Here is a 27540-nt window from a genome sequence, read left to right as displayed (position 1 = left end):
TGTGCCCTCCCTTAGGTTGGAAGGCACTTCTGTTATTTGGGTGGTGGATTCTGGGGTGGATCTGGAACATTTGACTTGGTATCATTCCTCTAGCCAGTGCAACATGACCTGTAATATGCAATGCTAATTGTGTAACTGTTTTTATAGTGCTTAGCGTCTAGACGCTACAACACTGTTTGGGGTCAGAACTCTGGCCCAGAGGGTTATAGGGACATCTGGTTTTTACTGTTTATCCTATGTTTTTGTGCAGTATATTTCTCTTATGTGTATTAAAGTACTTTTCCTTTTAAAAAGTAAAGCACTGACTGGACATTGATTTTATTAGCTGGTAGTACAGTATGCACTGTATTCTGAATGTCTAAAACCACCTCAACTTCTTGAGTAAGCCTCGGACTTCTCAGTCTCACTACCCTGAGGGAGTCAAGTGCTGGAGAGGAGTACTTGGATATCCAGTTTTGGGTCCACTAATACTGAGGCCCCAGAAAACCATCGGGGAACACTCCAGTTGATACGACTGGAGCATAGTAAACCCCCCCCCCCAAAAAAAGTGGCATGGTGCCCCGGAAACCGGGTCTAACAGGTGCCCATCAGTAAAGAGTAGACTCCTATATCTAATACTACAGTCCAACTCAATTACCAGTACAAAAATGTGTAGTCTTCTCCCACAGGCCGTAGCATTACATACTATCTAGAAGAGCACTGAACTTACAATGACCAGCGCTGGGGAGTAGATTAGCGTCCCCAGGACCCTAGGGGAGTCATCAGTGTGTGCAGGGACACGAACCAGAGACCTCACACTAGTTGAGGCCAAATGAATGGGCGCGCTCTCCCTTTGGCCCACGGACCTTCGCCCTGTGCTCAAGCATGAATGCGCCCATGTCTGGATAGCTTGGCCTGGATGCAGTTGCATAAATATATGCCCAAAGTCAGACCCAAAAGAGAAGCGGACACCAGGCTGAACAGGAGGAAGTGAAAACTGCTACTGAACGCCCTGTCCTGACAAACCAATTATATTAAAATAAACATAGTCTATTTCTAACACTGGATCACTGGCCTTTACCTAGAGAGACCCACCCTTATAAACTGCGGGTGTTCAAGTTGCTTAGAGTGTTTCCACTGGAAAACTTTGGCATAATCATACCAACTGCAGTCCCACAAGGTAGTCTCGGACCCTGCATTAAAGCACCTTGAAGCGCACTGCTGTGCATCATCTCAAATCACCCTGACTTTCATCAGGTGAGCACTAAACCTCATGGATGTCCAAAGTAACACATACTTGTAAAAAACTTCAAATAGGCAATCAAACTTATAAACCTCCTGAAATCATTTGAGTTTTTTCTGATTAGACAACAAGATCTACAGCGTGAAAAGGGTTAACAGTTTCTGTGCAAAGAGGAGTACTCTTTTACTTTGATGCAAATCCAGCCAGCTAAGGAAGTTGAACCATCAACTTCTGGAAACCTATCTCACTTGACAACCAGTAGTAATTTTACAATTGATGCAGAAATCTTTTCCCATGAACCACAGAAACCAAAACAAAAAAAATAGCATGGTTTAGTTTCCATTTTGATTCCCATTCAACTGCAAATCAATTCTCAAACAATACATTGCTTTCTTTCATGGAGGTCACCACATTACCACCTAGTTGCAATCCTTTGATGAATGTATCTCAATCATAACACAGGCTTGTGCCCAATAAAATTAGCTATAAAAGACTTTTAAAAATCCTTTTTTTCTTACTGACAATTGTGTGTTTAGCACTTTTTTGTGCTAAAATACAGCTCTAAATGACAGGTTTACATTTTAAATGGAATCAAATTATGCAAATTTTACACGCCACTAATTTTCTCCTAACCCTTTCCGCTTATCTTAAAACACTAACTTTGCAATATTTATTTGGCCCTCCACCTTGTTTTCAGCAGCTCTAATTTGAAAACAGTTGAACAGCAGCTGGCGTACAGTACCTCACTTGTGATGGTTACATTTTCTTTTCCACAAATGTCTTGAAGTCGTTGTGTCTGTATTTTATCAGCCAGTGGTTTAAAACGGAATTTGGAACATCTAGATGTTAAAGGCTCAATTATCCTGAGGGACAGGAGAAAACAAAAGAGGACCCCATTAGCACTGCATTTGTAAGACTGCTACTGAAAAGACAATACTGTAAGCACTGTGTGTAGCTGAAAGCAGACCATCAGATTCGTAAACATAGCAGAACGGGGGCCTCCAAATTCGTAAATGGGATTTAACATATAATTCTAGGATGTGTAGCTACAGCCAAAAAAAAGGTGATTAGCTCGTTAAACCAGTGAACAGTTTCTATTTCTCTTCCGTTCCCTCCCACTTACCACACTAGTCACCCTGTCCATCTTGCTCCGCTTTGCTTATCCACCTAAATCGCCACAGCAGTCTACTGCCCCATAGCTAGATTCGTACTATGAAAAGATACAATGACAAGGAAAATGGTTCTTATCCTGTAGACATCTGTTCGTGGCATGTATTGCTGTAGATTCCCATGCTTTGCATAAGTCCACCATCAAGTATAGGGGGCTGAAGTATTGAAAGTTGTTTTTGTTCGAATAATCTTTTTGAGTCACAGGATCGAGTGACTCCTCCTCGTGGTGATAGTGCGCATGGGCATAGAGTCCTTTTTTAGATTGTTATCCTGCAGTCGGAAGAATTAAGGAGTGTATAGAGAGTAAAGAAAAAAAGATGGCCATGCAATGTATTTACACATGTACAATATTTATATGCTGATGCAACTACAATGGCTACAGGCTTCTGGGGAGGAGGGACAGTGCCTGTGCATCTACAGCACTACATGTCACGAACAGATGTCTACTGGGTAAGTAACATCTTCCGTTCTATGACATGTGTTGCTGTAGACACACAACTTTGCATAGACTGTAAAGCAGTACCTCCAAAGAAGCGGCGGCAAACCTGTAGGAGTTGGAGTTGCTTGAAAAAGTGTTCTGAGCTCTGCTTGGCCAACATTGGCTTGCTATCATGCTAAAACATCTACACAATAGTATGTAGTAAAGGTATGTGGTTAGACCAAGATGCAGCTTTTCATAGGTCTACTGTTGGGATGTTACCTAAAAAAAATCCATAGAAGCACCCTTTTTCCTAGTGGAGTGTGCTCTGGGGGTAGCAGGTAACTGTTTGGCTTTAGCATGGCAAGTCTGAATACATTTGATTATCCATCTGGCTATACTATTTTTTGATATTGGGTTGCCTAAATGAGGCACTGAAAATGCTAGAAAAAGTTGTTTAGATTTCCTAAACTGTTTGGTTCTGTCAATATAATACATAAGAGCCCTTTTAACATCTAGTGTAGGAAGAGCTCTTTCTGCAACCAAGTCTAGTTGTGGGAAAAAGACTGGTAATTCAATTGATTGGTTGAGATGGAAGTGTGAAACTACTTTTGGAAGGAATTTAGGGTTTGTTTGAAGAACGCTTCTGTCTCTGTGTATTTGGAAGAATGGCTCTTCTAAGGTTAGAGCCTGGAGATCACTTACAAGTCTTAAGGAGGTTATAGCTACTAAAAAAGCCACTTTCCATGAAAGGAATTGTAAACTGCATGCATCAACTCAAAAGGTGGACCCAAAAGCACCATCTGGGTTCCAGGATAGTGCTGGAGGTACCCTGGGTGGAATGACTCTTTTAAGACCTTCCATGAAGGCTTTACATCTGTGGAATTTTGAATAAAGAGATGTGTTGTCCGTTCTGGAGGAAAGCAGCAGTAGATGCTAAATGGAGACAAATAGACTAATATGCTAAGTTTGCTTTCTCCAAAAGTAGCAAATAACAAAGCACGTCTTGGACTGAAGCTTTGAGTGGATCAATGTGTTTAGGTTGACAGGAGCATACAAAATGTTTCCCTTTTGCGGCATAACACTGTCTGGTTGTAGGTGTTGGTGCCTCTTTTACAGTGCCCATGCATTCTGGCGGTAGATTGAAGTAACCGAATTCTGACTTCAGAAGCCATATTGCAAGGTTGGGCGTTTTGGGGTCCAGATGCCTGATCTCACCTTTATTTTGAGTGAGAACACCTGGCCTGTTGAGGAGCTTCTCGTGTGGAACTACTAATAGATTCAGAAGTGTTGTGACTCAAGCTTGATTTACCCATGTGAGAGCTACAAGGATCATGGTGAGAGACGTTTGCCTCAATTTGCAAACTAGAGACGGGATGAGTGGGAGAGGCGGAAAAGCGTAAGCAAATATCCCTGACCAATTCATCCATAGAGCAATGCCCTTGGACTGAGGGTGTGAGCTGTTGTAACCCTGAAAGGTAAAACCTTGAACTGATAAGTGTTTTACGGCAATTACAAATCTGACATATTTGCTGTGTGCTGGGTGAATGGGAATATTAAGGTAAGAGTCCTTTAGATCTAAAGCGGTTGTCAAGTTGCCTTGCTATACCAGTGGAATGACATCTTGGAGAGTGACCATATGGAAATGCTCTGAGAGAATGTAGAGATTTAGTGGTCTGAGATCTAGAATTTGCCTGAGTGACCCATCCTTTAATATAAGGAAGTATAGGGAGTATACTCTTGACCCTTTTTATGAGGAAGGGGCTGGTTCTATAGCCCCTTTGAGAAGAACGAATTGCACCACTTCTTTGAGAAGAGTAAGATGTTCTTGTGAGAAATTGTGAGTGCGAGGGGGAATGTTTGGTGGAGTGGAAGTGAGCTCCAGACAATAACCATGTTGGATAATTGAGAGAACCAACTGGTCTGTGGTGGTATCGGATGATTGTGGGTTGAAGTTTTTTAGTCTTCCTTCTACTGGAGAGGTGCGAGGTGGTGGAAGGTGGAAGTATTCTCTGGTGTGCAGTGGAGGCATATCCACTGGAGGTGGATGCCTTCCCTCTGCCTTTGTTGTTATCACCTCTGTAGGATCCTGTATTGCAGAAATGTTTGTTTTGAGAAGTGGAAGGCTCGGTAGAGGATGGTTTGAAGCCTCCCCTGAACTGTAGACGATGAAAATTACTACGTTGTGTGGCGGTGAGCAATGCCCTCATAGCTTTTGCTGTCTGAGTCTTTTTTAAGTTTGTCTATGGCATTATCTACTTCTTGGTCAAATAAGTGTTCCCTATCGAATGGCATGTTGAGGACTGCCTGCTGTATTTCCGGCTTGAATCCTGAACACTTAGCTAAGCATGCCTACGTATAATGATACTAATGTTAATACCGCGTCCTGCAGTATCTGCGGCATCAGTTGCACACCCAATAGAACTATTAGCTATGGTTTGACCCCTGAAACGATCTTGTGCTCTTTTATGATGTTCCTCTAGGAGGTACTGGAGGCGATCCTCCATTTCATCCCAGTGGACCCTATCATAGCGTGCCAAAAGTGCCTGTGAATTGGTGATATGCCAACGATTGGCAGCTTGAGCAGCCACTCTTTTCCCAGCTGCATCTAGTTTTTTACTTTCCTTATCAGAAGGGGGCACATCTCCTGTGGATTGACTATTGGCACGTTTTTGTGCTGTATTGCAGACTATTGAGTCAGGAGGGATTTGAGCCTGAATAAATAGAGGGTCTGTATGTGCCACCTTGTGTTTCTTATGCATCCTCAGGGTGATAACCTAAGACCTTACAGGTTCTTTAAAAATATCACTGGCAAGAATAAGCCTACCGGGTAGCATGGGTAAAAACGGACTCCCTTTATTTGTGGTAGCCAGAGTGTCAAAGTGGAAATCCTCTTCAACGGGTCAGTGTGCAGCTGGACATTGTGGTATGCGGCTGCCCTTGCTATGACCAACTGATACGATGTGTCATCAGGTGGGTATGGCCGTGCTGGATATAATTCAGGGTCATCTGGGAGGATGGGATCTGGGTCATATGAATCCCATGGGTCCATGTCCTGTGGCATGTCAACCAAACCATCTCCTTCAGGTGGTGGTGAACCCTATGGTGTAAAATGCGGTGTAGAATACTAGGGAGGTGGTGGAGGAGTAGATGGAAGCACTGGTGAATGTGGTAGAGAAGGCTGAGATTGAACTGGAGCCTTGTCCGGGAGACCTTTTTTATGAGAGGAGCAGTGTCCAAGGCCTCTGCAAAGGTGAGCTTCCTTTTGAATTGAACAGGGGAAAGAGTGTGTGTGTTGAGGGGGAGGGGGAATTATTCTCCCTGCTCCTTTTTAAATATGGAGTAGGCACTGACAAGCATCCATTATTTCAAAGATGGGCTCCATTGGTGAAGCTGCTTCTAAGGAATGACTGGAGTCTCTAGAAGGCACAGTCTTACGTTCCGAAATTTTCAGAGCCTAAGTCTTGTGTCGAATCGAAGCTGTTGGCTCCGAAGTGGCTGTTGAGGCTTTTATGCTTGGTTCGATGGATCTGCTCGATCGTGAAGGTCCCTGTGATGTCACTGAGCCAGAGGTCGATTCCAAAGATGTCTTGGTTGTTTTTGGTGCAAGCCGGAGGCTGGGGCATCCAAAGGTGATTTTTGGATCCGACCATGGCCCTTAGCTAGTGGCGGTCTGGCAACCTGCTTCTGGAGCTTCTTTTTAGTCTTTGTATGGAGAGTAGGGGCTGTTCTACTCACAGGTTGCGCAGAGGTGACTGGCTGACTCTCAATGTCGGATTGGACCTCCGACTCCGAATCTTCCATGAAGAAGGCCTCCTCCTGTTCTAGCTCATCTTACGCATATTCTTCCCCGAAGATACCCAAAGTGTTGTTAGTTGTTCGCAGGCCTCGCAGGTTTGTTCATTGTGGAGAGACAAATTACACACCAGATGTTGGTTGGTGTGGGGGAATTTCGAGTGGCATCGAGGGTAAAAGCGAAATGGAGTACGTTCCATTAACCCTGCACAGTAGGGCACTAAGTGGATGATTAGGTTGAGTCGGGTGCGGAGGCCCTGAAGGGTGGTAAGCCAGCTCCAGGTGCGGAAATCGGACCGACCGCAAAATATATAGAAAATGTGATCGCATTACAATACCGTTGCTGAAAGAAAGACAGAAGTAAACAGTTTGGAATAGACCGAGCCGAGGAAATAACGGAGCGAGAGGAACACATGTCTGAACCAGACGGTGGAGAGAAAACAATCTAACAAAGGTGTTGATGGCCATGCGCACTATCACCGAGAGAAGGAGTCACTCAATCCATTGACTTAAAAAGATTCTTTGAGCAAAAACAACTTGCAACAATCCGTACCCAACACTAAATGGCGGACTTATGCAAAGCATGTGTATCTACAGCCACACGCGTGCCATCAAGCATTTCTATTCTTCTTGCCAACTCCATCTGAAGTTTGTCCTTTATGGCATCTCTATCAGTGGAAGAGGAAACCTGCTGCTACACTCAAAACACATACTGGAGTGGACCACTGGGAATTACCTGCTAACATAATTGCAGATGAGGCAGAAGCGAGTCGTTTTGGATTCTTTTTCCATGGTGCGCCTCAAAGCGGCTTGGGCTGCAGAGGTCATTGAATCTGCTTCATCCAGAATGATGATCTTAAAGGGAGGACAAGGCTTGCCACTAAAATACAAAGGAAAGTCCAGATTTCAAAGCAGGCAATAACAGAGAGCATAAAACATATATGCTGTTATTTACTGGCTAAATGAGTTCTCAAGTGTTCCACATCTTGACTGCATCCAAGATTAGCTTTCCATCATTTATGCCTTTATTTCTACCCCAGATTTACACATCATTCTCAGCTGAAAGGATAAGCCCACCTGACATTGACATCTAAGTGGTATATGTCATGGCATCATGACACCACAATGATTGTAAGCCATAAAGTCAGAAAGTTATTCTTCAGCGAAAAGCGAGTGCAAGCTCCCATAATACTGTAGCTGATGTAGGGGTCAGATCTGATAAACCAATCAATGTACAGAAAACATTCCACTTATCTTTTTTCACCCTGGATGTGTCTATCCAAATGGCAAGCTCACTAATGTCTATGTGAGAGATTCATATTAATTTGCACTCAATATAAAAATTTTACAATGGTTTAAGTTTTTGGTCAAGTTAGTAGGAAACACAACTCTGTCCAAATAAGGAACAACCTGTTATAAATATGTTTTGCGGCTAGATATTCCTTGTGTTGGGCACACACAGGTTTACTAAATATCACTTTAAGGTTTCACAAACGAGGCGGTTTGACACAAGGTGTAGAAAGTAGTTTAGTAGAAAATGTGAACAGTGTGCGACGCAAATACACTGGTTCTTCTAACAAACACTGTATGTATTCATGACAATTTACTTCCAGAATGGTGAAAGGTTTTTGAATATATGCCTCATAACAAGATCAAAAAAGTGCTTAACATTTTGATCTAATTTGAAATACACATTTCTTATTTACACTAACATTTGCACAGAAACGTTTAAATTCCTTTTCTTCTTAATGTGCACAAAACGCACGCACTCCTTTTATACACGCTTTGTTTCAAGTTGCACACAAAACCTGGCATGTTTACTCTGTCAATGTAATAACAGAAGGCCAAGATTTCCATGTAAAGAATGCAGTTCACTTTCTATCCGAAGCTGGCTATTGAAGAAAAAAAAAAAAAAAAAAGAATGTGGCTTACACGATGTGTGTGTCAACTAGAAAATGAATCATGTGATGAGGAAGTCTGGCTTGCCCCCTTCTTACCGATATTATAAAGAATCCTTAGGTTTAATAATATCCAGCAGCTGCTCATAAATTAAATACTTCTTTTTGCATAAATTAAATATGGACATTTAAATCTTAGGTAATGTCATAAATTTAGTGTACATATCTATGTGTCTTAAATGGAAGGGCAAAAGTCTACCAAAAAGCAAAATCGATCTAAGAGTTACCATATAAGAGGACACAAATGTGATTATACAGTGAGCCTTGGCAGCGTGGGCGAGAAGATCTCATGCTGGAGAGTTTTGGAAGTGATATGACCAACAAATAAACGAAGGCTTGCTAGTGGAGCCTTGCATGGAGCACCGTCTCCTGCTTTGAAAGGCACATCTGTAGAATGATTAGTGCAAATACATGATAAAGAGTTACTATAAAACAATGCATTCTTAAATCATAGGTACAGTTAAAAACTAGAGATCCCCAAACATGCACAAATTGCAGTAAATAGACAGACATGGTCCCCGCCACGTCCCCAGTTTCTTGTAGCATTCATATCGTAGAATAAGGCAAGCATTTTCAGGGTATAAAAAAAACTACACCTTTCAGAATGGGTGCAGCCAAACTCAATAGGAATACTATAGAATAATATTTTTTCATGGAAAGGGTAGTGAATGCACAAAATGTCGGTGCAGACAAGAAAGTAATTGAACTAAAGAAATCTCGCTACAGAGGAAAGCAATGCACAAGTTTACATTGAAGAAATTACAGAATAGGCTGAAAACTGAGCATCCCAAATGAGTCTTATATTATTATTTATGTGAAATTGGAGTTTTATATACAAGTGCTACCAAAAAGGTTAACTGCTTACTCAGGTCTGCTACCGCCCACAGTCAGCTGAGCAAAAGTCTTTACTTTCTCTCGAATCACTTGTATTCCTCGTTCATCAGAAGCATTTAACTCAAGAACTCTCTGGCGGTATATATCAGGCCTGCAAAGCAATGAAAAAGGAACAGCATTGATACTATGCATACATTTACTATTCTCAGTCTAACAATACATTTTCTCCATACAGAGTCTCCTAGTCAAGGCATTTCGTACGATTTCCAAGGGGTTATTCGAGGCTTGTAGCTGCCCCTTGGAAAGTAACACCTTCGGACAATGGACAGACATTAAAAGGAGCATGTCCAGGGAATGCTGAAACACTTACTGTGCTCAAATGATAGTTTGCCGAATAAGGTACGCTCTTTCTTAACAGCAACAGGGATGTTCATGTCACAGAAAAATGCCAACTAAGGAAAGAAAAGAATGACTAACCTGGATCAGGGGCATTCCAATAAGGGTGGAAGCCAAATGTGTAGTACAGCGTTTTGGTCTTGCACATGCCTCTAATTTAATCGTCCAAACCATAAGTACCTGGAACAAGGTTTCTATTGGCATCAGTTTATATAGAGGCCCTTTTGTAAAAAGAATGTTGCTTATGTGAACAACAACATCTGGATAATATAAATAATTATCCACAAGACTACAAATTCTAAAACACAAATGGGCCAAATGTGGTGACTTTCTCAGTAAGAAGAGCTTTCTTGGAAAACCACAGACAAGAAGTACTATAAGTGTCAAAACAAGAAAACGGTACAGGGCCGGGCTCCGTGATCAGACACTGGTTACTACAATGTCCAAAGGCGACCATGTCTTGGGGCATTAAAAGCATCATTTGCAAACTATTCCCAATAATGTTTCTTAACCACATGAGGAGTGCAACATCTGGCCGGCTAAACACTTAACCCACCTGCTTTGGGGGACAGCGCCTTGAGACCCTTCTGGGTGAGTAGCGCGCTTAATAAATTTTTTGATTGATTGATTGAATGGCTGTCGCAAAGAGACAGGCGAAAATGTTGTACACCTCATAGAAAGTAATTTTGCAATAAACAATCTAAAGCAGGTTAGTGATCAAAAACACTGCTCAGTGTTTCTCAGCCGATAAGGAGGCTAGACAGTTATTGTTCTACCTCCTCCAAATCTTGTCCTTGTAACCCCTTCAAAACCATCACATCTTCAAAGACTTCACACAGTCAGGGCACTTGGATAAAATACAAGTTTATACACTGTAAGCAACATCTGTGCATGAGAGCCCTTCTGTCCTTAGGGATATATATTCAAATTACTGAAATACCAAATTACTACAAGTTAAGGAAGGCCTATTCATTCTTCCCTTGATCACAATAGTTTAATAACTAGATGTAAAAGAAGCAAACCTGGTTACTTATTTAAGACATATCATAAAGGATTATTCATACTTTTTTCAACAACTAGACTCTATATCCCTGCACCCAGTGGTTCCCAACCTTCTGACTCCTGAGGACCCCCAATGAATCATTACTGGAAGCCGGGGACCCCCAGCAATTCGTACGATTTAATTTTCAAACATTAAAACAGTAATTCGCAAAAAATATAACAAGTACACACCAAATACTCAAATTACTAAAGAAAAATTCTTTAATATTGAAAAAATATGCAAAAAACGAAACATTTTATTGGGAAGGTTGGCGGTGCATCTCAGCAACTATCTTTTCAATGTTTGGTTTTATTTAGGAAAGGTGAATCCTCAGGTCGGATTCTACAGTTCCGGAGCAATTTCGGTTTTTATTTTTTAGGTATGAAAGATCTGAGAAAGCTTTTTCGAAATAAATAAGTGAAGGGGAAAGGAAGTAAACCATAAGGGCCTCTCATCTCTCCCTAGCCTCACTGTCACATGTACTTGATTTGTTTTATAGCACCTCTCATACCACTATAGGGTATCAGGGCACTTTACAGTGGACTACAAGGTGTAGGATTCACATGTCATCCACACTGTTAGGCATTTTCTAATAATGCTTGGTCAGGAGAAGCACAAACTTAGGATTCAGAACACAGCACAGTGATTAGCGATGACGTTAGCAATAAGAATGTATTTCTACACAAGCAAACCTTTTTTTAGCAGCATAAGGAAAATGAAAGACTGGGAAACAAAAAAAACTTTCTAATTTGTGCCATGCGGTCTGCATGCAGCTGTTTAATGGAAGTTCACAGCTCACTGTGATATATTAGGATTATGAACTGCATAGTAACAAAATAACCTCTGTGACAAAAGCAGTAACCCACTGTGCCATGCACATAAAATACTGTCCTTTGCATGAGTCACGTTCTTTGCAGCAGGCATATTAACCATCTGCACTACCTTTGAGTCAAAACTGCCACTGCACAAAACTCCCATCTCTCTCCAGCAGATACATTAATCACTTGAGTTAGCTTGACGCTTTTATTTTTGTAGTACAAGGAGCTTTGCAGTGCGTTTAAAACTGCTCATCAAAGGAAGTAATAAATATGAAAACACGCACACGTGTTTGTCAGAGGCCCCAGCTGGAGAAGTGCCTTCCTCACAGCACAGGCCTGCAGACCCGATGGGAATGTGTCACGGACCCCTGGGGGTCCGCGGACCACAGTTTGGGAACCACTGCCTGCACCTATTTCGTGGACTGATACTAATCTAAACACATTAAACAATTATTTTCCCATCTTGCTTTCACATTACTGTCTATTTATACACCTTTGCGCATGTCACACCGTAATAGTCATTGAAACATTCTGTACAACACTCTGAAATTGTCTTACTAAATACTTCTTTGATTACTACTATTTTATTGAAAAAACACTTTGTACAGAACCGTGAAATTGTTTTTCAACCAATCCTGATTCTATCAATGTTATTGGTACATCTTGTACTGGTCCCAGACTTACAAAAAGTGGCGTATAAGTTACTTAGAACAATGCTTTGGAAACAGTTTAAATGAGAATAGCTTTCTAAATCTACAAGTTTCAGATTTACAAACCAGACATATATCAGAAGTGGATCTCAGTCACATTCAAAGCGTCAAACTACATTACACAATTGTCCCTTGGCAAAGAAAAAAAATATATATTTAAATTTTGTATATCCAATTAATATACTAAAGTTATATAACTAATGTGGTCCCACTCCAGCTCCATTCCAAATGAATGATTTACCAGTCCAATTTCAAGACTGAAAAACAGCTGGGAGTTATAGGATGAAGGCAAAATACAATCCCTAGCCTATGTCAGACACCCAAAAAGATTCAGTGTATTATTAGCCATCATAAAAACAAATTATTAATAAACTGTTAAGTTTATTTGGTTTACAAGAACTATACTGAAAACATTAAGCGAATTCTTTTCCAGTAGCTGAAGAAAGGTTAGAAGAGATTCCAAGACATCTAGACGCGACTGATCCTCAGATTTAGTCTGAGGACTTGGAAGCACATTAACCTACGACACAAAGTACATATTATTCTATTTTGTTAGTTACCTGCAATCATGCTCTTGTGCAACAATACTTTTTAGTAGGGTAATTACAACCTTTTCTCCAACACAATCAGGAGAGGTAAAGGTAACCAGAATGAGACCTAGGTTACAAACGAGTTTCTAACCAACTCTGAAGGAGAGGATTCTGCTGCTACAACACATTTTGAAATGCTGTCCACTTCAAAGTTGAATATTAGTTCCAATAGACTTTGGCTCTTTGTGCCAGTATCTGCTACAATACAAATTAGCAGGTTTCAGTCAACTGCCCTAAATCTTATTGCATCAATAATGCCATTTTATGGGAGAAATTTGCAAGAGCTTGCATAATTTCAGCCAAGTCATCCTGTCCTCTCTTCCATTCTGTTGGACTTGCGAGGCTGCATCTCTAAAAAGCAAAGCAGGGAGTAACCGGGTTAATGAGAGTTTGCAAAGTTAAGGACATTTTGAGAGTCTAGTATAAAAACAAGTCTTTTGCAATCTTATGCTAACAGGAGCGTGGTGCATTTGCACAAAGATTCCAAACTGTATTATGCAACAAACCTTGGTTCACACTTACCCAAAGAGCTCCCTTGAGGCTGCCAAAATGGTAGAAGTTTTTCCAGTTCCAGGTGGACCATAAAACAAAAGGTTTGGGAGCTGCAAAACCAAAAATGGGACATCAGATACTCTGCAGGGAACGGTGCACTTCAAATCAATGTAAAGTGGGGAGATAATACAAGATGCACAAAAGCACCAGCATCGATTGGTTTTGTAGGATCCACCCAAGGATAAGAAATGCGAGCAACAACTGATGAGCAACCTTTGCTGTAACCAATATCCTTTTCTAATACCACAGCATTATTGGTAAATGATATGCTGCAGTGCTTATAAAAAGCTGAACCTGCATAAAAATCAGAAATTAAGGAATTGTTACCCCCTTGCCCACATGAGTGCTCTCACCATCACTTCACTGTCCAGGGAGTTACGTCAGAGGACTTGGGGATTTTGTTCTATAGAATAGGGTTGGTCAGTGTGAAGGGAAGGGCACCTGATGGACATCCATGGCTGCTGAACAACCATCTAGCCCACATTATCTTCCCCTATGAGTTGGTGTTTTATTTTTGTAAGTGTTTTCACTTTTACTAAAATGGCATCTGTACGTCCATGTGTTAAAAATCTCGCACTAACCTACACAGTGCACGAAGTACCAAAAAAAAAAAAAAAAAAAAAAAAAACCTCTTGCCTCCCAACCAAAAAGGAAAATTCCACAGCTCCAGAATGGCTGTAACTCTTCAGCCATATGGATCCAAGGAAGCCCAACTGGCTTGGTAGCAGATCAAAATCCACCTACACAAAATGTAATGGCCATTTATTCTGAAATCAGTCTCCAGTCCTGAACTATCATACCACCGTACAGAACAGCAGTCGCCAGACAATTAGGTCAGCATCACTAGAGAGGGGCTTTGGCTCAGCCCACGTGTTGGGATCCAAGAGTACATGCTTTGATTTTTCAGAAGTTCCGTCCCTCCACCAATATTTGCTTGAGCTCCACGAAACTGTGATCATTTTGGTTGTTTTATTATCCACCTGTTTAAGCTTGAACTTTCAGGGGCACAGACATGGCACTGTGATAGTATTAAAGTGTCTCAGATAACTAGAAAATGCATGGTGCTTTCCTCTGGCAGCTGCACACTTGGGAGGAGGGCAGTCGTCAACCTACCTGCGTGTTTAGGTCTGGCTTGACAGTACAGCCGTCACCTGACCTTTTAACCTAAACCAATATTATTCTACAGTTCTTTACTTCCACAGAAATACACATCTATTCCCTTGCTATTTACTTGCAGTGTGTCAAATTACCATACAGCATTCCTTTAAAGCCAAATCTATTGGTTGTGCCAATGCTTGTTAAATATTGCCTGATGCACTGTTAATTTCCCAAGGCTTTTGCTCCAAATTATCACGTATTGTGTCTCTGCCTGCTGTTGTTGGAAAAAACATGATTTCCTTATTGTAGCCCCCTCTTATTTAAAACATTTTCTTCTGGAAAAGACGCAGGTCGCCAGAGTCATGAAATACACATCTGGGAAACTGTTTAAGGTGTAAAAATGTAAGTTGCTTGCGGAATTGTTGCTTCAAGGGTAGTGTGACCGGCCCTATACTACCAGTTCACAGGAAGGAACTTTATTTACATTTTACATTTGTGTGACGTTAAAAAACGAAAGCATTTCTCAGCTAGCACACGTTGTAACACACCACTAGCCTTCAAAGTGCTGACGAGCCATTGCCACCTACTTAAATCCTATTTTCGGATCTCGGTCTGCGCTCTAAGGGCCCCTACGAAGCGAGCTGCAATCCAGAGTGCACCTCTGCAGCAGTATTTATAGATGCGCGGAAGTAAAATCTGGACGGTCTGAAACGCGTTTCAAACGTAATTTAACCCGAAATAAACGTGGCACGCATAGAACCGTGGCGGGGGGGTAAGGCAGAAGAACATTTTATAGCAAAATAGCGGGGGAGTTTGCACACCTTTTCACAGTGAAAGGGATTAGCTTCACAAGAAACACGATTCACAACTTCAGAGCCAGTATCGGGGTTAAGTTTAACTGGACAATAATGTGCACGCTTAACAACTTGGGCATATAATTACCATATTTAATTACTTGGAAAATGCACCAAGCGAGACCAATGGGAAACTGAGGGAACGAGCAAAGAGAAGCTGTGTCATCTACAAAGCAGGGGCGGTGGCATCAACAGTGCAGTAGGTGCGGCAGCACCGGGGCTCGGAGCTGTGAGGGGCCCGTGTGACCCACTTAAGGCGGTCTTTTACTACCAAACTGTGAATGGAGGGGATCATTACTCTTGAGTGCACGAGTGCTACTGGTAGTCTTTTAAGCCACCACAAAAAGAGTAGGTAAACTGACAAATACACAAGTTGTGAGCCATTTCCTAAACTCGCTGCGTTGGCAGGTTTCCGATTACATAGGGTACCAAATTCCACACTTTCGGCACACAAAATACAAGAACCGCCCTCTCCCGTTTTATCTCTCTTTGGACTTCCGCCAGAGATACAGAAAGCCATCTCACTCATCATGGAGGTACCTCTGTAACAAAGCATGTTGGAAGAACAGTGGGCCAATAGAAAAGCGAGTCAACCAAGGGTACTAGGTCACTGGGTGCAAGTGACGAGAAAGGAGTTGATGGGAAACCGGACCTTCTTCTAAATACCAAGGACGAATCTGACGGAAGTAATTTGCTTGCAGATTGCAAACAAGATTAAGGGGGAGAACTTTCATAGCCAAGACTTGAGGCAATCTCAGCCTGGACTAGGTAACTTCCTAATGCACACCAAAACAGACGAGAAGAGTAAGCAAAACAGACCTTTCAAGGCAGACACTAGTGTCCCATAAGACTGAAGAAAATGTCAAAATGATTTCGCTCATCTGGTCCTCTGGCCCCAGCGCGTTGAAAAGCTAATAATGACTACACCATTTCCTCTCACACAACCTCACTGTCCTCTAACTTTATCCTTCAACCCGGTCAGTTGCAGGTCAGAATATATTTTCCCAAATATAGTTCACATAAATATCTCGCTGGGTGTAGATTTTCTATTAACTTCAGTGAGGTAATATATATATTTTTTTAACACATTTAGAAAAATGATATTTTGACATCGATATTCTGGCACCACACCATTCCGTCACAGGCACAACATTTACACATTAACGGTCTACAGGTTTTTTTTGTGTTAAAGAATTAGTCAAAACTACTTTACCTCTTTGCCTAGTGGTGCCCTCAGCCAAACCTACTGTTTCTCAGGACAAATAAGACATAGCATTGCTGTAAAGAGCGTTTTCCTCCCACAATTAGACAACACATTTCAGAACATATAGAAAACGGTGTAGCACTCAAACGCAACTAAACCTGGAAGGCACACTCAGACTCTGGTCTAAGCATGATCCCAGGACCTTAAGACCCCTACACTTAGAAAAAACAGCAGTGCTATGAGGCCATAGCAATGGCCAGGCACATATTATACAACAAGCACTGGCAAAGACAATGCATCTGCAATTCCCTGTGTGAACAGATCTGCAGTGACGGACAAGGAGAGCTGCCCTCAGCAGGAGGCGGCGTGCAGAGTGCAACTAGCAGGGTTACAAGTCTCTGGTGCGAAGGCCCTACAAGGAATGGAAAAGCTGCTTCGTACGGGTATGCGCTGACTTACTTTGCTACACCAAAGTCATAGTGTAAAGTGACCAGGATAAACATGCGTGAAACAGCATGGCCCTGTATTGATCACATCAACAATTGCACAAGTCAGATGTTAAAAGACAGTGGATGGGTGGGCGTGGCTTGACACAGACAAGCATGGAGGCATAGGGCTGAATCTCCCACAATGTCAGTAAGTCCAAGACTGTCGGAGGGTTACGGAAGAGCAAGACACATGACAAATAGAATGGGAGTCAGTGTCTGAACGTCCGAGTAGAAGGTCCAAACGTCTGTCAAAATGGTAGACCAGTGGTTCCCAACCAGTGGTCCGGGGATCCCTGGGGGTCCGCACAGCCTCCCCAGGCGGTCCGCGACTGCTTAGAAAATATTAATATTAACAGATTAGGTCCCCAGCTTTCAGTGATGACTCAGTAGAGGGGTCCCTGGATTCCAATAATGATTTAGTGGGGGTCCCCGGGTTCCAGAAATAATAAAGTGGGGGTCCACAGAAGTCAAAAGGTTGGGAACCACTGTGGTAGACCTTGGAAAATGCAATACGGATAAATTAGTGCATCCACTGGGCCAGTCAGCCTCGCAGTAGGTGACTGACTCGTGAGGTAGGGTGGGGAACGATCTGGACAAAACAAACTCTTTTGAAGTGTGGCGACCAACCACTGACAGCTGGACAGCCCAGAAAACCTCAACAAACTCAGCAGCCCTCCAGCAAAACAGACAGATTTCCAGAAAGACTCTTGGCAGGCACAAGACCTACCAAGTGATGAGAACAAATTCCTATTAATGATGGGGAAGAGGGGAAACCTTTGAGAAAAATGCTCAGGGGCAGATGTGGTGGTTGTTAGCTAAAGCTAGATTACTGGAGGGCAAAAAAACATTGAATAACTAACAAAGAGGTCTTGCTGATGTCAGCCATCTGGGAAAGTGTGGGCGTGGTGAGGACAAAGGCCTTCAGAATACAGCCTACACCACCACCCCTCCACCAATAATAAGACTATGTTGCACACCCCATTGGACTATGTAGCGCAATGGATAGGGAAATACAAAGACCAAGCAAATTCAATCTCCTAGAGACCTAGGTTTATGCAGATAGTAAACGCTCAGGAAACGTTACATGAGACATAAGGTAACATGCAGGGAAGTACAGCAACATTACTTGTAGTCAGATGAAGCAAATGACTGTCAACTGGGTGGGCGAAATACCCAAATTATTGTCATCTTAGGGTGGACATGTAGAAAGCAAAGCACGTTCGACAACTCATTTAAGAGGAAGTGGCTGGAAAAGTAAAAACAAAGTCAAAATTGCATGCTGCCACCATGCCAGACCCATTAGAGGTGTCAGAATGGACACTTGTGATGCTACTGAAAGAACTGGCAGATATTAAAGTGTCTTCTGGGTCCATCAATGCCGTCATTGAGGAATCCAAAGAGCAGGGATGCCAGATCTACACTTTCTCTTAAACTTCGTGTAGATGGAGGATTGAAACAGGCCCGCAGAGAGTTGCTGGGGCAGAGGTGAGCCAGAGGTGGGGCTGAGGGAGTCGATTCCCCTTAAGAGAACGATGCACAACGGGTAATGATTAGGCAAGCTAAAGTTGTTTAAGATAATTTATTTTATTTGTTTTCTTTAGATATCTGACCTATCCCCCAATGCACATACTTTGGATATGAGTGGGTTTAGTCCAGGAAAAGTCCTCTTTAGACTGCAAATATGTCACATTAGGGAAATGCCATGCCAAGTATTGCAATAAGAAGGTGGTTCGGAGCCCCTGACATCAGCAGTAAAAACTTTGCCGCAAGCCTTTGATTTACAGTTATAGTTATTAGGGTGAACAGGATTAGACTTTCAATACAGTACAAGTCAGGGACATCTGTCGCTATGAAGAGTACTCCCTTTTACTTAAATATGACAAAGACGGGTTGGGGGCGGGGACGGTCACAACCCACTTATACCCAGTTAGGCTCTGGTAGCCTCTCAATAATAGTGAGACAGCTCTTGATGGAGGTTAAGGAGCAATACACAAGGTATATTTCTAAGCCACTCGTTAGTTACTACAGCACATCATTATATAACAGCCTGGGTACTCACACGCAGGCTGAGAACCACAGGACGGACGTACCACCTGAACACCTGATAATATACAAGTTACCAAAGATCTCTAGTACATTAAATCAGCATTAAGACATCAGAGAATCAGAAATCGTAACTGGTCTCACTGAATGTCAATGGATTAACATATCAATGTCAGGAAGGTCGCTCTCCTTTTGGGGTCATAAAAGACCTGACATAGCACTAGCATCAGAAGCTCACCGTTAAAAGTTGAATGTATGTAAGAAACTGCACAGAGATTGGGTCAGTCTAATTCTGTATATATGACCTTCCCAAGACACAGATCAGATAAAAAAAACATTGTTAAGCCATATGAAGAAGTGAGTGGTGATTCTATTCCACAAATCTGTCATAAGATAATGCGGACATCGATAAATATTGATGGCTGCTATTTATTTGCTAAGTTACAAACACAGAATATATGCATTGTGGCGAGTTTCATTTATGCCCCAGTCAATGACAAATCAGAATGTTTCTCCAAACTGGTGAGATTTGTTACATCATTTGGTAACATTTAAGTTCAGATTGGTGGGAACTGGAATGCCATAATAGATTCGATCCTAGATAGGTCTGGTAAACAGACCTTAAGCATGTTAGGGATAGATACATTTTCCAAGACATCATTTTAGGTAATACACTGGTGGAATCCTGGAGACTATCTAACCCTAGAGAATGGAACTACATACACACTTCACGCTCCCATGAAACGATTATCAGAAAAGATCATTCCTGATTATGACGTGGCACATGGGGGAGGTACCTATATTCCTGGGAGGAGTAGCAGACCATAACCTGGAAGAGATTCAGCTGCACCGGAAGTCTGCCCACACGGCAATGGCCTATGAACTTATCCCAGTATAGAGATTCCCAAGACAAGAAGTTGACCTCTTATGTCCAATGTTTTTAGACAAAGCTGATGGATCAGTCAACTTAACACACCTACAGTGGGGTGCTAAGAAGGCAAGAATCAAGGGACAAATGATGAAGAACTCTGCAAGGGCGCGGAGACAGGCAGCATCCAAATAATTAGTTAGAATCTAAAACGTGATGTCTTACCTCAAAGTATGCTCGGACCATCGCCTTCTCCTGATGCACAGAGAGTATTGATCAAGGTCAAGTATGACCTTCATGTATTAAACACCACTCAAGCACAAGATGACTTGTTTAAAAACTCTGCCAACGGCTTTATGAAAGGGGTCAAAAGCCAAGGAGACTTCTGGCACCCCAACTCAAACAAGCTGAGACACAGGGTGATCCCGGCCATAGAAAAACAACATAGCAGAACCGCTTACCACCCTAATAGACAATGTGGCCGAATCCCAGACTTTCTATGAAGCTTTATTTACAGCTGATGGCCAAGGTGTGGAGGTGGAAGAAGCAGATGACTTCAAAAAAATCCAAAACAAAAATTAACAAAGAGAAATCGGACCTAACAGACGCATTGGTTTTATAGGTCGAGATAACAAACGCAATTAACAGCATGAGTGCTGGGAAATGTGCCAGGGGAAGCCAGATTTCCCATAACATTTTATAAAATTAAGAAACTGCAGACTGTCCCAGTATTAGCCTTGGTATTTAAAAAGGCCTAGGAGACAGACTATCTGCAGAGCAAATTCACAAAATCCAAGATTTTGCTGACCCCACATCATGCCAGAATCTACTAGAGTGTTCCAATTATTGATCAATATCACTCATTAATGCAGATGTTCAAACCTTATCCAAAATTCTGGCAAATTGATAGAAGAAATTTGTTCTCCGTTCAATACAACCTACCCAAGTAAGATTCATGCCGGGGCGTTCCTCTGCCAACCACTTGAGAATTCTTTTGTATTTATCAGATGACTTGGATGAAAATGTGTTTTTGTCCCTAGATGCCAAAAAAGGTTTTCGGCGGGGTAGAGTGGAGTTATTTATTTCATACCATGGGGATGTATCATACCCATTAGCCTCAACTGCATGAGGTACTATTCACCCTATTTCCTGATACACTGTGGTACCTCGCAGGGGTGTCCCCCGACATGTTTATTGTTCCTATTGACCTTGACCTTAGCCATTGCCATTAGGCTAAGCCATAATGAAGGTGGATGGAGAATAAAAGGCATTATACTATGTGGATGATACTTTAATCCTCCATGCCATCCCAGAGTCTCAAAAACGTTCCTAATTTAATGAGTTCTCGAAATTCTGAGGGTAGAAGATCCACTGATTTAAATGTGAGACTTCATCTTTGACCCAAGGTACGAACAAGCATCCCTGGGCACCCTTCCCTTCAAAAGTCAAACTAAATTGAAATATCTGCGGATTTACGGTAACAGTTGCCTTAATGACAATAATATCTCCTCCCTAATAGAAAAAAAATAACTTTAAGGGATGGTCTCACTGTCCTTGGTGGGAGGGAGGGGGTAACAGGGGGAATAAAACATAAATATCAACATCCCCTGATATCTTTGGAATGCTACCACTGCAGAATCCCAAGTCCCTGCTGCAAGGATGTTATTACACTCATCTGGGGAGGCCTAGACTAAAGGAGTTAAAACTGCATTTTTTGGCAACCATTGGAGCACAGACTACCACACATGGCGTGTTAATGGCTTGCTCACCAACTGGCCTACATCATAAACATGATAAAGATACACAGGAATACACCTTTGTGGGTTCATGTACAAAGACATAGCCATGAAACAACAGTGGAGTTACCTGTGTATTACACTCACCACACCAAGATAAAGGCCGATGAGCACCCAGTACTGCAATCACCTTGATACACTTGGCAGACAGCACATAAGTTGTTCAACATCTCAGACTGTTTGCTCTGCCAAGCACCATATGGTAAAATACAGAGATGGGAGTGAGGGGAGCAGGGAAGAGGGGAAGATCAGCCGGACCATCTGGAAAACCTACAAGATACATTATATTGATGATAAAATTAAAAAAAAATCTCCCTAAAAAGATCCCAGAGCTCTGACAAATTTATTTCAACCACACAATATTGGAGAAATGTACAACTGAAACAGATCCAGAAACCATGGAAACCACCTATCTCAGCAGATATCTCACCCATTTTTTGCAGACATGGCAGGAGAATGGGGGAAATGATAACAGGCATCTACTCTGTCCTGAATGACAGCCTATTTTTTTTGGAAGGGAATTCTTTCACAATTAGAAATGGATCAGATGCTCATTTACAAACACAATTCCAGTATGAGGATTGGATGAGCCTAGTAGAGGAACTTGACAGCAGTCTCAGGGATGTAAGTCAGAAGTTTAGATACTTTGGGGTTCTCGAGGTTCTCCATAAGTGCCACTGGTCCCCAAACAGGTTATACAAGGCCAAACGTAGTCCATCCTCCCTCTGCTGGAGATGCAGCACTCAAGACAGCAATATAGTGCATGTGCTGTGGGAATGTTCAAAATTAAAGGAGTATACAGAGCTGATTTGGGGCATCTGAAACTCGTCTTGGACACAATAATATATCTAACAGCTAGAACAGCAATCTTGTGTAATGTCTCAGACCTTTCCCCCACTTTTTCTTACTGAACATTGGTTATTTATTGCATTGGCGACAGCGAAACTGGGGATACTGGGACGACGAAAAACAGTTATTGTACCTAGTGAGCACTCCTGGTTACAAGACATATGATATGGCAATATATGAAAGGTTAAATTATAAAGCAAATAATGATAAATTGTCACAATGAGGCATTTTTTAAAAGAATGTACCCTTTGAAGCTGTTGGGGGTCGAAAGACAAATGGCTCCTTTTCCATTATAGAAGGGAGCTGCAAATGGGCAAAGCAGATGGGCAGGAGGTCAGGTAAATTTTGAAGTAGTAATGCAAAAGGGGCACATAGGCAGAAGAAGCGGTGACAATATAATTCAGAATGTTTGTTATACCCCCCATGCCATGTGATGGAGGTATTGCCCCGACACAGATGTATAACGGAGAAGATACCAGTAGAATCTAAAACTGAATTATTGTTGGGTGACTCAAGGGGCGAGATTGGGCAGTTACAGTTTGGTGGCAATTTTGTTAATTCTTAAGGTCATGGGAGCAGTAACAAATGCCATGCAGCAACTCCCACTCTTCCTTTTCTAACGCAAGGAAATGACTAGAGGGTACATGAAAGATAGACTTCATATACTCAGAAGGGAGAAGTTATTGCCAACGTATAAGTTGATTACAGTTTGAAATGTCAAATGTATTAACCTATGGATAGATTACTCAGTTGTACTTGTATGAAAATCCAAACAAGAATTGCAATACAAAAAAGCCAATGGAGTTTAAATTAATGGAATAGGGTAGCACGGCAATGTCCAGTACTTGGTTAAAGAGGTATTGAAGCACTTGTTACCGTCTGCCCGGGGTTTATAGGGCCTGGTCTTCTAGCTAGACTGACACCCCGTATACCTGTTCATATAGGTGTAACTCGAGTCCTCCTAGAAAGTCCGACAGGAGCCTATTCCACTAAATGGCTCCTGCAAGCTGGCACTGGATATGGTGCACGCTCAACTTTTTATCTTATCTTGTAATAAAAGTTATAGTACAGACGTAAGTTGAATTTTTTTTTTTATTGTGTGTGGGCACTGGTTGTTTTTATCCTTAAAGAAGTGGATAAATTGAAACTGGAAATCACTTCTCCACACTGTTGGGTATTTGCGGTACCAGCCCTTCCTGTGTGGGTTCCAAGTTTCAAATTTACAACACAATCCAAATTAGTGCCAGCTGAATGGAAACATCACACTATTCCCTGGAAACCTTCCCGAGAACTAATGTGAACAAAGACCTTTATTACACCTGAAACCCCACATGCTGAAACTTTACCTTTAGCCACCTGGATGAAAACATTACAGCAAGAAAGCAATAGGAGTCAACTCTCAATGCTCTACCCAAGCTGAAAATCCTCTGTCCTGCCAATCCCACAGGTATGCAAATTGATCTTCAAATTAAATTGAGACTATTCACCATAGATTTATGCCTGGAGCAGGCTCTTGCGTCCCACTGTCTGAAAACAAGTGCCGCATAATTGGTCTGAATGGGGCATGGTTCAGTACCGAATCTCAACAATATTCTCCCTTTAGAACTGTGGCAAGAACCAGACCACGACTAGTAAATAACTCAAGTGTGCAGTCTCTTGCAATTCAATCCAAATAGCTATTTCAGAAGCAATCTACCACCTTACAAGATAAATCTCTACATTCTTTAACGATTATCTTTTTTGTACCCTAACTCTGCAGACTATGGCTAGGGAAATCCCTATTCATGGCTACTGTCAACAGATGGGACGCTAAAACCAACGCAAATCCAGAAATTGACCTTCAAGAAATAATGCAGTCTCAATCTAGGCTTCAAAGTGGTAGTAAATGGATTAACATACACTTGGACAGCTGCTAGACTTTGCGCTCACACACTAATATAGATGCTGCCACTGTTGCAGTGCAACTACAGGTCATCAGGCCTCATCCTCATCAACCTCAAAACTCTCTCACTACCCCAATCCCAGTTAGCGCTGAAGCGTCTGAGGAAGTCTATCAAGCACTCAAGGAAACCCGCGCAAGATGATACACCTGGATTGAAATCCTCCACTGTGATGTATGCACCACACTGGTCAAGCTGGCTTCACCCACAATCAGCATTAAATCTACCACCAAGTGCTAAATAAACAGGATTGATCAGGCTTATAAGAGCCAGATGTAACCTGGAAAGCCAATGGCTCAACTGAATAATTAAAGAGGGCAAGCTCTACTCTAAAGGACACAAGAGTCTACTACACTATCGTCAAAAGAGCTAAAAATGAGTAACTTGCAGTCAGGCCCTCAACTAAACAGGGGGCAATTACCATTAACATAACTGGCAATAAACAACATGGATACAATAAATAAAACTACTCTTGTGCATTCCAAAAACAATGAGACAGACCAATCGATCACCTTAAGCAAATTGAGGCAAGCAAATATAGTCATATCCATGCAACATGTATTTGCATGATGAAGGACAGCTTCCATTATCAAAACATAATCACTGGCCAACAGTACAGTATTAGTGCTGAAGTAACATAGCCAGGCTTACAAATCTTTAAATGGTCTTTGAATTTAAGGTCACCTGCCTCCCTAATAGTAAGAAATCTCAGCTCTATGGACCGTTGACATCTCTCATTTGCGCCTCAAGTCAATGCATCTGTTGAGGAAGAGCAATCTACTGCTGTCCTTGCTTCAGAGACTCAGTTTCAGCTCTGACCGGACAACAGGATGGTGCAGACAATGGAACGCATACACTATGGTATCTGCAGCCTACAAAAAAAGCACAACTAATCCATATTTTGCAAATACTACGAGATTAGGACCAAAAATATGCTTGAAACTATCTATAGGAGCTGCCAAAATGGCCACTCCTCTCTGAGCATTCCAGGAAACTGCAACTACATGCATACTCACAAGACACATTTTCAAGTGGCTGAGACATACAGGTGACCCCGGTTGTGGCATACCTTCCAACCCTGGCTGGAGGGCAAAACTGACTCACTTTGGAGTACACCTAAGAATACGCCAACTCAGAATTCCGTTAAATTGAACTCCATGCTGGAATTTTTTAATAAAGAACATGAGGAACACATTTTTAACAATCAAAAGACTCCACTACATTCCCCATACGCCTGTTTACACATAAAAGGAAATGAAGCTCAGGGATATGAGAAAGGATCAGTAGGTGATGTGCAGCAGTATTCAAATACTTCAATAAATGCTCAGGAAATAGATGGTAAGCTGTTTCAAAACACAGGTTGCTCCATGTGCCTCATGTGTAGGTATAGGGAATTATGCCCTAACCAGTCGCGTGCATCATCACTCAACCACTCCAAAGGCAAAACTTGCAGAATTAAGAGGTTAAATGTATGCTCTTTTGGAATACTTAACCCCATGCACGTAACAAAAACAGCAAATATATATTTCAAGATTTTGCACAGTTAATGACAGCTATCCTGTAATGCAGACATGGCAATTTTATCACTTAATGCCCAAACATCTTACATGAAAAAAGATCATTATAAGTTTAGCAGTGTCCTAGAACACATTTTTCAATTGCAACTTTCCCACAATGTTAATACAAATAGGTCATACACTTGGAACTAAGGGAACTAACTTGCAGTGATAATTTCCTTCCTGTAAAGTCCACCTGATTCCCTCATATTTTTTACACAGTAGTTATTAAGCATTTTCTGATCTAAAGAGACCATTAATGCACAAATTGTATCACAGCAAAATAAAACAAAAAATATATATCAAAACAGAAAACTGGGCCTATTGAGAATAATATGAAAAGGAGAAAAGAATGGAAACGGATCTCACTTTGAGAACTCTGGCGAGCGCCCATACGTGGACACAAAAGCAAATTTCTTCCCAATATCTGGGTTGCCACAGATTCAGATTAGACGGTCATAAATCTACCTAATGTTTAAATCACTGATGTCTTTGCCACAAAGAACCAACTGACCTCCTTAAGTTGGGGATCAGCTTTATTAACTACCCTGCACTGTTGTAGGAAAATGTGAAGATTTGTCTCATTATCCATCAAGCAACTGTTTGCCATGCATTCTGCGATCTTTATTACCCCTATTCTTGAGTTCTGAATTAGCCTTGTTTATTTTTTGACACAATTATACAAACACTCTTGACCAAAGTGTCGTTTGGTTAATTTCTTGTGGACGCCTTCAAATGAATGACTATGTAGCACTCTAAGAAGGTCAGGACAGGCTTGTCATCATCCAACCCTGCTTTTCTCCCCCAGAATAATCCATCTTATCTAACTGTCCTCTATTAGTGAGCAAAGTGAAAGGGGGCTGTTTTTTTTTGGACACAATTGAGGAATCCCTTCTTTCATTCCAATGCCACCCTATGAATGCGCGGAGATCCTCACATTGACAGGCGTCACAAATAATTTCATTCATTAGCAGCCAGTGCAGTTCCTCTTTACTACAAAGATGCCGCTACCCTTGATTTTGTAAACAGAAGAGCCTGGCTACTGTGGCTCAAGAAGGTATTCGAACGATTCACCGCTGTAGGGCAATATTGGTCTCTACGTTACTTGAACTTGCCAAATCATCTACTCAGAGTCTGGATGTACAACACCTATGGCCTGGATTCTCCACGTAAATTTTCAGAGAAACACCTTTGGCTAGGGCTAAATATCTCCACGATCTCTTGATTTCAGCGTATGCCTTCTTTTTATACGTTCTGGGGTGAGAAATTATATTTAAGGAATGTTAATCACGGATAGGGATCCCTTTTTTATTGCTATGTTTCAGGGTGAACCATCTGG

At 41.8% G+C, this 27540-nt stretch overlaps 1 protein-coding gene across 1 annotated transcript in view; it reads right to left on the bottom strand.

Moving 5' to 3' along the window:
- RFC4 (replication factor C subunit 4) overlaps positions 1-27540 on the bottom strand; it is an 86015-nt gene that overhangs the window by 20286 nt on the left and 38189 nt on the right. Inside the window, exons 4-7 of the mRNA XM_069213113.1 lie at positions 13476-13555; positions 9429-9548; positions 7342-7485; positions 1965-2085 (exon numbers count right to left, since the gene is read on the bottom strand). Of these exons, the coding sequence (XP_069069214.1) occupies positions 1965-2085; positions 7342-7485; positions 9429-9548; positions 13476-13555 (465 nt within the window). The remainder of the gene's footprint in view (positions 1-1964; positions 2086-7341; positions 7486-9428; positions 9549-13475; positions 13556-27540) is intronic.

This window comes from Pleurodeles waltl, chromosome 11, assembly GCF_031143425.1.
Source record: "Pleurodeles waltl isolate 20211129_DDA chromosome 11, aPleWal1.hap1.20221129, whole genome shotgun sequence".
Classification (NCBI taxonomy): domain Eukaryota; kingdom Metazoa; phylum Chordata; class Amphibia; order Caudata; family Salamandridae; genus Pleurodeles; species Pleurodeles waltl.
Note: the sequence above shows the minus strand (reverse complement) of the source record. Positions and strands in the feature narration are given on the sequence as shown.